Source organism: Pseudochaenichthys georgianus, chromosome 19 (assembly GCF_902827115.2).
Source record: "Pseudochaenichthys georgianus chromosome 19, fPseGeo1.2, whole genome shotgun sequence".
Taxonomy (NCBI): Eukaryota; Metazoa; Chordata; class Actinopteri; order Perciformes; family Channichthyidae; genus Pseudochaenichthys; species Pseudochaenichthys georgianus.
The window spans coordinates 2,282,538-2,296,400 of record NC_047521.1 but is presented as its reverse complement, the minus strand read 5'-3'; the positions used below and the strand labels follow the sequence as shown (position 1 = coordinate 2,296,400).

General features: G+C 42.3%; 1 protein-coding gene across 12 annotated transcripts in view; it reads left to right on the top strand.

Annotated features, from left to right (window-relative positions):
* exoc6 (exocyst complex component 6) overlaps positions 1 to 13,863 on the top strand; it is an 84,127-nt gene that overhangs the window by 62,324 nt on the left and 7,940 nt on the right. For 6 of the 12 annotated variants that reach the window (XM_034108196.2, XM_034108195.2, XM_071206834.1 and 3 more), the window contains exons 19-22: positions 2,312 to 2,491; positions 3,184 to 3,213; positions 6,834 to 6,975; positions 7,575 to 7,648. In XM_034108196.2, coding sequence (XP_033964087.1) covers positions 2,312 to 2,491; positions 3,184 to 3,213; positions 6,834 to 6,975; positions 7,575 to 7,648 — 426 coding nt within the window. The remainder of the gene's footprint in view (positions 1 to 2,311; positions 2,492 to 3,183; positions 3,214 to 6,833; positions 6,976 to 7,574; positions 7,649 to 13,863) is intronic. The other 6 variants (XM_034108198.2, XM_034108199.2, XM_034108201.2 and 3 more) reach the window with 1 other exon arrangement.

The following is a 13,863-nucleotide window of genomic DNA, read 5'->3' as shown; positions in this document are numbered from 1 at the left end:
TGAATTCTCGCATACGATGACTTGGACTCGGACTCGTGAATTCTCGCGTACGATGACTTGGACTCGGACTCGTGAATTCTGGCGTATGATGACTTGGACTCGGACTTGTGAATTCTGACGTACGATGACTTGGACTCGGACTTGTGAATTATCGCGTACGATGACTTGGACTCGGACTCGTGAATTCTCGCGTACGATGACTTGGACTCGGACTCGTGAATTCTCGCGTACGATGACTCGGACTCGTGAATTCTGGCGTATGATGACTTGGACTCGGACTTGTGAATTCTCACGTATGATGACTTGGACTCGGACTCGTGAATACTGGCGTATGATGACTTGGACTCGGACTCGTGAATTCTGGCGTATGATGACTTGGACTCGGACTCGTGAATTCTCGCGTACGATGACTTGGACTCGGACTCGTGAATTCTGGCGTATGATGACTTGGACTCGGACTCGTGAATTCTGGCGTACGATGACTTGGACTCGGACTCGTGAATTCTCGCGTATGATGACTTGGACTCGGACTCGAGCAAGTTTTCTCTGGATTCTGATGTCCTGGCGTGTGCACCTGCGAGGCGAGTTCACGTACTGGGTCCCGCTATTCCAGTCTAGAGATGTCTAGAGACACACCCCGCATCATGCTGTATGCTTTCACACATTCTGCTTCCACATTGGAAAAGAGCAGCGCAAAATGCTCGTTATGTGGAAACAATATTGAAGAGAAGGCTCCGTAACACATTACTCTAAGGATCGAGTTCAGACATATAGGCTGTCTTGAACACTATCATCAGAGTAACGTGATCTAATCAATAAATAAAGATTCAGCCATAACACGAAAGCACATGGCTACTTAACATGCAGAATGAGGTCATTTAGCATGCTAAGCAGCCATGTGCTTTCTGGGGATTTATCTTTATTGATAGAATTTAAACATTCACTATAATAATTGTAGCGTCCCCGGCTGAATGGTGGTCAGACTTTCCAACTGATGGTATCTGTTTATTGATCACCCTTGCTTGTATACAATCATGACCAACGTAAGAGCTTGTGTCCGTATCTGCCCGGTGCTAAAAACCCAATGCAACTATTTAGTATATGTAAATGTGTTCGTCATCTATCCGTCACTATACATGTGTGTTTACACTGCTCTGTTGTCCATTGACTTCCGGTAAAAGTTCCTTCAAAATAAGAGTCCCGATCTTATTACTATCAAAATAAAAGTGTAAAACTAAAACTTTACCATAAAAAAATATTGGCATACAAATATAATCACTTCTCTAAAAGGTAACTCATTTTAAATATAGTTATACATATTAAAGGTCATTTACAATAATAATAATAATATTAATATTAGTAATAAGCTTTATATTTGTATAGCACCTATTACAAGAATTGTATCCAAACTGGCTTCACAGCAGTTCAATAGACAGATTAGTATAACATGACAGGATGAAAGCAATGTAGAGGAGCAGCTACATTTCAACACATATATCCACGAAGATTAATACATGAAGACTTGTGACTCGGACTTGACTTGGACTCTTCTTAGGTGACTCGGACTTGACTTGGACTCTTCTTAGGTGACTCGGACTTGACTTGGACTCTTCTTAGGTGACTCGGACTTGGACTCGGACTCTTCTTAGGTGACTCGGACTTGACTTGGACTCTTCTTAGGTGACTCGGACTTGGACTCGGACTCTTCTTAGGTGACTCGGACTTGACTTGGACTCTTCTTAGGTGACTCGGACTTGACTTGGACTCTTCTTAGGTGACTGGGACTTGGACTCGAACACAGGTAATGATGACTCGGACTCGACTCGGACACTCCTTGGGTGACTCGGACTTGGACTCGAACACAGGTAATGATGACTCGGACTCGACTCGGACACTCCTTGGGTGACTCGGACTTGGACTCGGACTCGAAGAGTGGTGACTCGAGAGTGACTTGGAATCGTGAATTGGTGACTTGACTACAACACTGACCCACACCAAATGATTGCAAAGTCTCTTTTGATCTCAACTGAAAGTCAAAACATTGATCAGTTCAGCTCTGAACATATGTTGTTCTCAGTACTGGCAGAAGACTGTCCAACACTGTAACCATACTCTGTTTTATAAAAAAACTGAGAAAAATGTCATTAATATGGACTGAAGTGCATACTAGCTAGCGGTACACTTCTCAGGTTTGCGTTTCGCCAAGTTGTCTCTATATTCCTTATACAGTTATGATATACAGTATAACTGTATTGAAATATGTATTAAGTCCTATCAGTCTGGTAATGGTAGCTTATAAAATCAATTCCAGGATGCTCGTCATGCTGCAGAGGGAGAGATTTATACCAAACTCAACCAGAAGATCGATGAGTTCATCCAGCTGGCGGACTATGAATGGGGGATGGCTGAGTCTGACGGGCGAGCCTCAGGATACCTCATGGACCTGATCAACTTCTTGCGCTCCACCTTTCAGGTCTTCACACACCTCCCGGTGAGTCTGATCCACCAATCGTTGACACACTGATTGTCTTTGAACTGTCGGTACAATGTCTCTTTAGTTTTTGATCACATCTTATCAAGTCTGATGGTGGTTTCCATTGTGTCTTGTTGTTAGTAGGGATGTGATTTTATTTGATTTACATTTTCCCGTAACCCCACCTGTGTTTCTGGTGTTTTGCTACATGTCCATCACATCCTTAATACAAATGTGTGTAGAGTTTTCCATTGTCAATAAGGGTGTTTGGTGATGTGTCTGTATGCATGGTTCGTGTGCTGTTACTGACTGCTTTTGCACACACTGCCATTATGTTCAACAAGACATATTTAGTGTTATCAAAGGGTTAAAGGTCAGTTCATGTGTTTTAATAGCACACATACAGCTTGTTGAGTTCCACTCCTGCATTTCTCTCCAACGTCTCTTTTCCTGTCTTGAATACATTCTAGATTATTTCTATAAGAATGTCTGCTTTCCCCATTAACCCCCCTTCTAATAAGCAGCACTGTTACTAATCTGTTTTCCTAGCAGTTTTATTCCTTGATTAATTTGACTTACCAAGCATGAAAGCTATCTCTAGTTGAATTTACCTCCTCCTGTCCATTTATTGTTGCCACATTTCTTTTCCTGTCCTTTCCCCCTTTTCTTCCCCTCCTCCATTTTTGGTTGGTTTTGGGGTGTCTGCTCAGAATAACAACAATGACCATGCATCGATGTCGGTGAGTATTCCTGCCTGGCTGTTATAACACTATGCTGCCATACACAGGCAGAGGGGAGATGTGAAGCATGCTAGTGTTTGACTGTAGACTCCACTACTTTAGTCTAGTTGATCTTTAGGACACCTGTGGTAACCCTTCACGCCACGCGGATGTGCGCGGTGTTCCATTCATAACACACACACACGCGTGGGTTTGGAGTTCCATGCATGTGCATTTACTGATCCACACTGCATTATGTCTAATTCCATTTATCATTGTATTTCTTAAAATGACATTTAGATGAATCTTGGTAACGTCCATAACGGTAAATCTCCCCACACACCTGTCTACCTCTATAAAACATCACTTAGTTTTTCATCTGTTACTTGTTTTATGCCATTAACATGCTAGTGGTGCATCCACCACCAACTGGCTGGGTTATTTCAACAACATCTTCTGTGCAAACGCCTAATCATTTTGTACAGTTTAAAGATTACAGTCAATGCAGTCACACATGTTGGGCTGCGTGCAGTCCCACATGTTGGGCTGCGTGCAGTCACACATGTTGGGCTGCGTGCAGTCCCACATGTTGGGCTGCGTGCAGTCACACATGTTGGGCTGCGTGCAGTCCCACATGTTGGGCTGCGTGCAGTCCCACATGTTGGGCTGCGAGCAGTCACACATGTTGGGCTGCGAGCAGTCACACATGTTGGGCTGCGTGCAGTCCCACATGTTGGGCTGCGTGCAGTCACACATGTTGGGCTGCGAGCAGTCACACATGTTGGGCTGCGAGCAGTCACACATGTTGGGCTGCGAGCAGTCACACATGTTGGGCTGCGTGCAGTCACACATGTTGGGCTGCGAGCAGTCACACATGTTGGGCTGCGAGCAGTCACACATGTTGGGCTGCGAGCAGTCACACATGTTGGGCTGCGTGCAGTCACACATGTTGGGCTGCGAGCAGTCACACATGTTGGGCTGCGTGCAGTCACACATGTTGGGCTGCGTGCAGTCACACATGTTGGGCTGCGTGCAGTCACACATGTTGGGCTGCGTGCAGTCACACATGTTGGGCTGCGAGCAGTCACACATGTTGGGCTGCGAGCAGTCACACATGTTGGGCTGCGAGCAGTCACACATGTTGGGCTGCGAGCAGTCACACATGTTGGGCTGCGAGCAGTCACACATGTTGGGCTGCGAGCGATGATGTATTTGCATCCCAAGGCACACGGTGGACCGATGCAGAAGATATGAATTTGCTTTTGCACATCATTTCCACATGGGCATAGTTGGTGCTGTCATTATTTCATCTTGGGTTATATTAGAGTGTTGACTGTTGAAGAGAATGTACAGCATCTGGCCAAGGAACCACAACGTAAGGCATCCGGTGCACTCTTTTGCCCTCATACGATGTCATGAGACAACTTTCTATCCAAACGGAAAAAGACACTGGTACAAGTGAATTCAATTCTTCAATAAATAAAAGTGTTTAAGCGTAAATGATAGTCAGTGAGACTAAACACCTAAAGACCAAAATGGCTGTGACAAGAACTGGCTCCTCCTCGCAGCTTGCTAGGAGGGCACCGAGACTAATTCATCCATTCAGTTTTACATCTTGAAGATGGCTGTAAATGTAAGACAACTTTAGCCTTTTCAGGTTGTTTGTGTAAAGTTCTTTGTCCACATCACATTGGATACAACGGCTAATCTCTCTTATCATGCATCGAAGCCATCCTCAAACCACTGTTTTTATTATCATCATCATCATCATCATCATCATCATCATCATCATCATCATCATCAAACAGATAAACATAAATACAGTTAAATGGTAGCATCTGTGCTGCTTGATTTGGTGAACTGACATGTCATGTAGATCATCTTCCTAATGTTACAGCTACACCTACCATAACGGTGTCTTAGTGTTAATGCATGGCCAACACAGTTCTCTCAATGCAGCAGGCCTAGTGTGGAAGTATACAGATACTTCCGTCAGCGGCCCTGCATGGAGTGAAGTATTGTCAGTGTGCCACATCTGTGTGTGAATGCTCTCTGAGTTAGCGAGCTGTCTACGCAGCAACTCTTATAGCACATGGACAGACCTTAGTATTCCTGCCACACCGTGTCCCTGCTCTCGGTCTGCCGGTACCGGTCAGCATGCAGGATGTTAAAGGGATGTTTTGGAGCTCAAAGAAAGGAAAGCCGCAGATGATTCTATTGGTTTTGTAACTAAAACCCGTGTGTGAAGGTGCCATCAGGGATTCCTGTTTTACTAGCAAACCATTTCTTAAAGAATCACTGATTGTCTCTTCAGTGTGCTCGGGTTTCTTCATGTAACTGTACATCAACAACATCACTGGCTGTGCATTCTCCTTGACATTGAGCTTACCACATCACCCCTGGGTCTTAGAGTTGTTGCATGAGTGTCTGTTGAGCTGCTGTTCTGTTTCTGGGTAGCACAGACACACACACACACACACACACACACACAGACACACACACACACACACACACACACACACACACACACACACACACACACACAGAAGCATTCACATCACTGTTAGTGTTTCTCACACTTGAGGAAAGGTTTAGCTGATGCAATGTGGATCATGTGCTTAAACACCTCAAGTGGTGGAAACGCTCACAATTCCTATTTACTTTGAAGTTGTAAACATGCCGTGGAGTTATGTGGAGTGTTCTGCATGCGTTAGTCTGTCTGTGTTTGTTGTCAAATGTGTGATGTTTTCCAAAGAACAACGTTTGTCAAATGAAAAGCATTGTATTGGCATTAAACCTTTTAAGTAACACATTGCATCATAATGGCCTGTTTCAGAAGATATCCACGGTAAGGTGGGAGTTGATGCCCTGTATAATGGATAAGTGCTGTGTGGGGCTTCCCATTCCAAAGTAGCTCTTTATCTGGCTTCATAGAGGCTTGGAAACATAGAACATAACTCAACAACACGCAAACCCGTCAGCTTGTATACCTTTTTGTCAAAGATTCTTTGTATGCACTTATTAATGCAATGACTTGTGGTAACAAACTATTCTTGACTTTAACTATAATCCACGACTGTTCTGTTAGAAATACACAAAACACATCCAATAAGAGAGACTAGATAATGGGTGTTTCTCAAGTTAAAGATGCTTCCTTGGTAGGATGGGTCCTGACATTCCTCTAGAAGAATTCAGTATCAAAGTACTAAAGTTGCAATGGCATTCAACAAGAAACCGTTACCACGTGTAGCACCAAACACACACATGCTCTGTCTTGGTGCTTTTGGGTCAATTATCCATCGTCATTGACTGTTGCACTTCTTCTCAACATAATGCAGAATCTTGAGAGGAACAACTGCTTTTAGGCTTCATGCATCCTTCTGTGTGCACTGAAGTATACATTAGGACACCCGGTGCAGAGACATGAGGGGTTTGCCTTCAGTGTTCAGTCTTGCTCTCAAGACAGACTGCGTATGATACAGTATTAGACTCTTTTCTTCTGAAGCCTTTACCATCAAACGTGTACTCATTATCTGTGCTTCTCATCCTAATATTACCCACCTCTCCATCTCCCCCTCCTCTCTTTCATCCTCCCATCCTCTGTCACCTTCCTTCTCCTCCTTCCTCCTGTGCATCTCCAGGGTAAAGTGGCCCAGACGGCGTGTATGTCAGCCTGCAAACATCTGTCCACGTCCCTGATGCAGATGCTGCTGGACACAGAACTCAAACAGATCAGCATGGGGGCCATTCAGCAATTCAACCTGGATGTCATCCAGTGTGAATGTAAGTATATGATCTAACATGAAATCCTTCAAAGTTGAATTAAGATCTTTTTTCACCATGGAAAAGTGAAACACACAGACAAACAAATATAGACACAATCTCATTTATATGCAAAATAAAACAATTCTGAAACGATTCAGTAAACCAACAGCTTCTCTTACATTTCAAATTCTACAATTCTTTTCATTAAGACTTTAGAGGACAAGGGAATACATAACTAATCAATCCTGGTCTTTATTGTTCACGGAACATATCACTTTTATCATTCATTTATTATTTTATTTTAAACTATTAATAATCATAAGTGGTATTGGCCTTGAAAGAACATGTGTTGGTCAGACTATATATATATTATCAAATCAATGCTTTCATTAGGGGAACGCTTCAATGTGTGGAAGAAACCTGTGGCATCCCATCGTCTATGTTATTACTTATTGTCCATCACAATGAAAGTGAAAGTTAGTCTGTTTTTTATCCCTTTTTTTATCTCGTGTTTTGTTGATGTGATTATATGTGGTCCCATCAATATAAAGCGTTCTTGTGTAGCACTGATTATCTGTAATCTGTGAAAGGTATTTGATATTTCTGCTTCCTCCAAGTGTTTGCCAGCTCAGAGCCGGTTCCTGGTTTTCAAGGCGACACGCTGCAGCTGGCCTTCATCGACCTGCGACAGGTAAACTATACACTGAGCTGGATTGAATTCATTCACTTATGATGTTTCTCTGTAGGAAGACAAAGCTTCATTTACTGCACCAACTATGATTTCATGGTAGTCATTTCATCAATGTGTGGATTTTCTCTGATTGGAGTAATAACAACCCTGGTGTTTGTTGCCATCTGTGTTGCGCTCAGTCTGCCGTCCTCAGGCTATATCCACTCGCATACGTTTCATTTTCAAAGGTGTAGCTAACTCCTAGCCTCTACACTACTCTGATACAGGACGTTTTAGTCTTCACCACTTAACAATGATGTTATGAGTGTTATAGTTAAAGGATTCCAGAACTGCCAGAAGAAGAACAGTTTTTTATATTTACTTAAAGTTTTACACCTCACGTTTTAACTCTCAGCTGTCCCGCATCTTACCTTTTACACCTCTCATCAACAATGTTGGGTTCAACGGGCCGTCTGTGTGTAACCTTTTCAACTTCCACATGTCCCTAAGTTCACCCGCTCAGGAAACATTCCTATAGCAACACACACGCACTCACCCCTGCCTGCCTTCTTGTTGTAAACACCAGTGGTATGTAAAGTGTTGCCGGCTCTCATTACCTCGTGTCTTCGCTGACCGGTTAATCTGAGCCTGAGGTGGAGGCTTGGTTCTGAATCCAGTCCAGGTCACCGCAGTACTCAAGACAAGAGAAGATAAACCAACCTTTCACATTAAAACATTAAGGCAATTCTGTTGTGCATTTCCCCAGCCTGCATCAGTTTGAAATCCTTACACAGGTTAGACACCGAGCGTTAGATGCATTTTAGGCATAAAGAGGAAGGTCTTAATCAGCCTAGTTAGAGCTCAGGCAAAGAGCCTCGACTGACGAGAAGGCGAGATCTGGATATGGAGTGCAATGTATGTTATAGTAAAGGCTTCTATTATGATGCAGCAAGTAGAGGACTAAGACATATCTTTGACTCTTCTTAATCTCTCAAGACATGAGTTTTGTCGAAACAATGCAACAGTTGTAAACTTATTAAAAGCTGTTATTAAAACAGTGAGCTGTAGATGTTCTATTTCTAATTCCTGCATATGAAGTAACGTTGTTTGGATTCTTTAGTGATCCCAGCCGTTCCCAGTGACCTGCTCTGTGTTGGGTCATGGGGCCTTTTCTACATTTATGCAACATCCATTTATGTTTCCAACCATACATCTGAGACTGTTACTAAAGTCGCTGATCCATCTTTGCAATATGTAAATCAAATATTGTCATTTTTTTCCGCAGCTTTTTGAACACAGATGAAACCCCATCATTTTGTTTGTCTTTGTATTGTATAGAAGATAACAGGTTCTAGGGTACACACTCCAATAAACACCACAAGATGGATCAACAAAAGCAACACAAATGGAAACACAAAGTGTCTTGTGCAACGTTACGATCTAATTCAGAAGTCCTTCATTCGTCCCACAGCGGGACATTTACATTGGTACACAAATGGGGACAGTGCAGATAAAAACACTAACTTATTAAATAAAGAAGCAAGCACATGTTAATACAATAACACATGTATAAGTACACATCCGATAGTAAAGATAACTTGCAGCATTATAAAAGTAATGAACATATAAAAGGAATGATCTAACAGTCCGTAACTAACAGCACCAAATGGTCAAAAGTCAATATTGTTGCTAAACCTCTACATATTTTCATAACCTGAAGTTAAAGTAAACTACAACTATAGTTTAATATTTGATTTTTATATTTGTTTTTTATTTGCATGTACAGCACTTTGGCTCGACCAAAAATCGTTTTTAAAATGTGCTATATAAATAAAAGCTGATCTGATTCGATACACTCGGGTTTTACTGAAGCAGTAAAGAGTGTGCTAAGAAACAAGACGTGCTTCTCAACTCCACTGGTTCCTCCGATGCAGCTCATGAGACGAGATGTGGCCATGTTCCTTTTATTCAGGCTGCTGGCTGACATGTTAATCCTAGCCCTAGGTGACGGCTTTGGAGGCTTCCACAGGCGGGTGACTCCGAGGTCAGCCTCTACTTTCCCTTTATCCCACGGCTCCTGATTCCATATCTATAACTGCTTTCAGATCCTTATCCTCCAGCCATTCAAGTGATTGAAAGTCAAACATGAGGGCGAGTGATGCTAAAAGGCTCGGCAAACAGATTTACGTGATAGTATTTGCTGTTGCCTGCAATATAGTTGATGTGCTTACTTAAAACAAATCTTATGAAGTATATTCAACACTTCAGTTATCAAATCACCTTTCATAAACAACATTACATTGCATGTCAAAAGTCTCGTCAACACAATGTGAAACTTATTTACACAGCATTTCCTTCAAGTGGCCACCTGTAACCTGTGCATGACCAATATCTGAGTTTGACTTCATGATATATAAAATCATTTTAGATGCTTTTTTAGGAAATTGAAATGCACTTCTATTATTATAATGCAGCTATTTACTTTGACCTGTACTTAATTGAACTTGTTTAATCTCAAATGCAATGTATAGAAAGGCAGTGAATGCAACTATACTGAGGGCTGGATGTTAAGATGATACCGTTATAGAGGCTAATGCGCTGCTGGTTGGGTATGTGCTTGTGATCAGGTGATCAGGTTAGCAAGGCTACAGTATGCATCATGTGCACAAAGCTGATTGAAAAGCATCTTATTGTCTGAGCGAAGGCTCTAACCAGCACGTACCTGCGCTCCTCTGGTCCTCAACAACACGTGAAGTAGCTAGGTCCAAGGGTTGGTGAGATGATACAAAGTCATATATTATATACACAGATAAAGAGATGTCTGTCCTTTTAGTTTGATCTCTATATGTGTGGTCATTGCGGAGACACACAGTACACTAATGCTTAATAACATATTGTTGTCAATAACATCAACAAGGACAACTATTAAGACAAGATACAAGGAAAACAGACATTTAACACGACATCACTGTCACTAAAGAGAAACATGCCCAAGACCCTCTAACATACATTTGATTTCTGATTTGAATCAGCCTGGATAACTTGTGACTTTGTGTTAAACGGGAAAATGTGACTTTAGTTGACTTTGTTGCTTTGGACAAAAATCATAGGAGGAGAATATATATATATATATATATATATATATATATATACATATATATATAATATATATACATATATATATATATATATACATATATGTATATATATATGTATATATCTGGTACATTCCCTTGTTCATAGCGTATCTCCTGAGGGTATAGGTCTGAATAAGTAGGAGTGCTGCTTGGCCCAATATCATGTAAATGGTTGGAGAAAGTTGTGAGTTACCTGTTTAACACACAATGCTTGCTAACAAGCTGGCAAGTGTTGACATTCCAACACGGACGAGCACACAGTGCCTCACACTGAGTGTGTTTGCATGCAGAGTCACACAGCAGCATGAATAGATGCAGACTTGACTCTAGGCAATGCAAAGTGTGGCGACGATGCCTTTGTGTGAGTGAAACGTGTTCCAGGCCTTTACAGATATCAACATAGAAATGTGATATATGAACTGATCTCTGTTGTTTGTTTTGGTTTTTATTGTGACCAACATCCACACTGAGCAGAATGTTTTACAGTGTACAAATCAGCTTGTCAGTACTCTCTGGTTGATATGTAATGGAGATATTTGTCTTTCTCTGCTTGCAAAGGCACACGCATACATGTACCGGGCAGTATGAGAGCAATCCAGCGGTCCATCGTTCCATTTATTTACAACCTCAATAACAACAAACCTATGTTTCCCCCCAATAAAAGGATAGTAGTCATATACTATAATAGTATGTCAATGTTGAAATGATGAAATCAAAAATGACTGTCTCTTACATGTCTGTTAGGGGCTGTGTTTACACTATTCACGGAGCTGCACACACGATACATATACATGCTTCTTAGTGTAAACATAGTGTAACAGTGATTTAGAGTGGTCTCACCTCTGGACTACCACTCTCTGATGACAATGTAATGGTGACAGAGATAATAGCATGTTCTACTTAACAATACTAGTCAATGAGACGATAGCATCTTATGGAACACATCCAAAGCCAAGCTTAATAAAGGGAAGGAAAGCAGAGAGGGATTTCTCCAATTTCAGAACGCCAACACTCATTGTTTGAAAGTCAAATGTGAAACCTGAGATTGTCCCAACAGTCAGTGTTCCTATCCTAATTGCTCATGCGACCTCTTCCAGTCATCGAGCAAAACGTAGATATGGACGACTGGCATCGCCACATGTCACCGTATTTGCCTATGGTTGTAAATAGGGCTAACATGCATCGGTGCATCCCTAATTTCAACCACTTGTGTCCGCAAGCCTCTTCATCCAAAGCTTAATGCAGATAGATATTGGGAGGGTGGATTCTGAATTTGAACATTCAACACCATGACCCTCAGTGATTTGTTTCCAGGAGAGGTCAACCTGTATGCAGTAAATGTGCACACACTCAGCCTTTCTCTTCATCTCTCTGATGCCAAAAGAATATGTCCCAGAAGTGTTTACTATATCAATGTTTTTATAACATGACCCAGCAGAATCTGGCGCATTTCCACTGCAGGGCCTCGCACGGTATAGTTAGGCCTCGGTAGGCCAGGCTCACTTTATGCTGCGTTACCATTACAGTTTAGTAGCTGGGGCAGTAACTATAGTAACGCAGTGTAGGCGGAGCCGTGACGTCATCTTCAATGCGAACCACAACATCAGCCGTTAGCTGACAAACTAGACAAAAGTTAAACAAGTACAAACCACAGACTGCCTGAGTCATGGTGAATACAGTCGCTGGCCGTTGTTGTGAGTGTGGACGGTCGGAGCATATACAACGTTAGCTTAGCCAATCTCCATTCAGAAAACACGCATTTTAAAAGGTTGTTCGCCTGCCGTCTGTCTGCAGACTTGTCAAAGCATTAATTCATGGTTTTTACTAACCGGTATCAGTATGTTGTTACTTCTGCATCATTTTGAAACGTGTATTACAATTAAATCACGGTCAAATATGTTCATCTTGTTGTAGTTGTAGCACCCTTGCCAGCGATTCTCTCTGACCATTCAGCAGTCGAGAGTGTTTACGTCACTAGTTTAGCATATTCAGCCCGGTTGTTGGCCCAGTAAGAACCTCGATTTTGGAGGGCCAGAAAAAAGGTGAAAAGGTAGCTCTGAGCCGGAACTACCCCTAGTGGAAAAGCAACACAAAAACGGGCCGGGTTTGGCACGGCACGCTTAACCCGTGCTACGCGCTGCAGAGGAAATGCGTAATTGAGTTTACACTGATTGTTGTCCTCACTGCATTTGAACTGCTCGTGCATGAGATCCCTAGTTGCTGTTGGATATTGAGGAACGGTTCTAAAGTGCAAACAGTAGTGTGCAGTGGGCTGCATTATGTCAACAACATCATTATTATCCAAGCATGAGTATGTCTGTAAGGTTTGCATTGATCTGGATGTAGTTCTAATGTAACATGACTTCAGCTCTTAGATCACTTATTCAGTTTGGTTTGGACATCTTTCTTTAACAGTTCTGATGATTCTTTGCAAAGTAAACAATCACATATCATTTGTTTACAAGACAACAGTTAATCCAGAAGATCTACACAAACTTTATTTGGACGTCAAACTGAAAGTGAGCATCATAATGCATCAGTCCTAGATGGGTACAGGCCCAGTAAATATAAAGACATTGGAGTAGAGGAATGCCGAGGTGTTGTTTTGTCAGAGCGTTAGTCTTGCACCCAAGATGTCTCCACCTCACTGCAGAATGTCCACAAAGCTCTCTTCATAGCGTGGTTGTAACCCATTGGAGTTTCCTTACCAATTAACATGACTTGTTGTGAGCTGTGGAGGGCTGAGTGAGATGGCTGCTGCTGCTGGCTCAGCACTTAGCTCCAGGTGAGAATAATGGCTTTGTTGCTAAGCCTCTCTCTGTGTGTCGCAGTCCGCTGCATAATGCTATTATCACTAAGCTGCTCTTTTAACGTGAGCCAACCACCCAGCTGCTTCACCCTATGACATTAGCATACACTGTGTGGGTGGGGCAGGGGGGGTCATCTCCATCAGGTTAACCAGGGGTCGTGGGGGGGTCATTTAAAATGTTCCTGTTTAGACTTAACACATCATTTTAAGCAGCAGAACCCCCTCCTCCCTTCTTCTCTCACTCTTCTGAGTGACGCAGTGACCCAAGATACGAAAGTGTTTGCCATCGT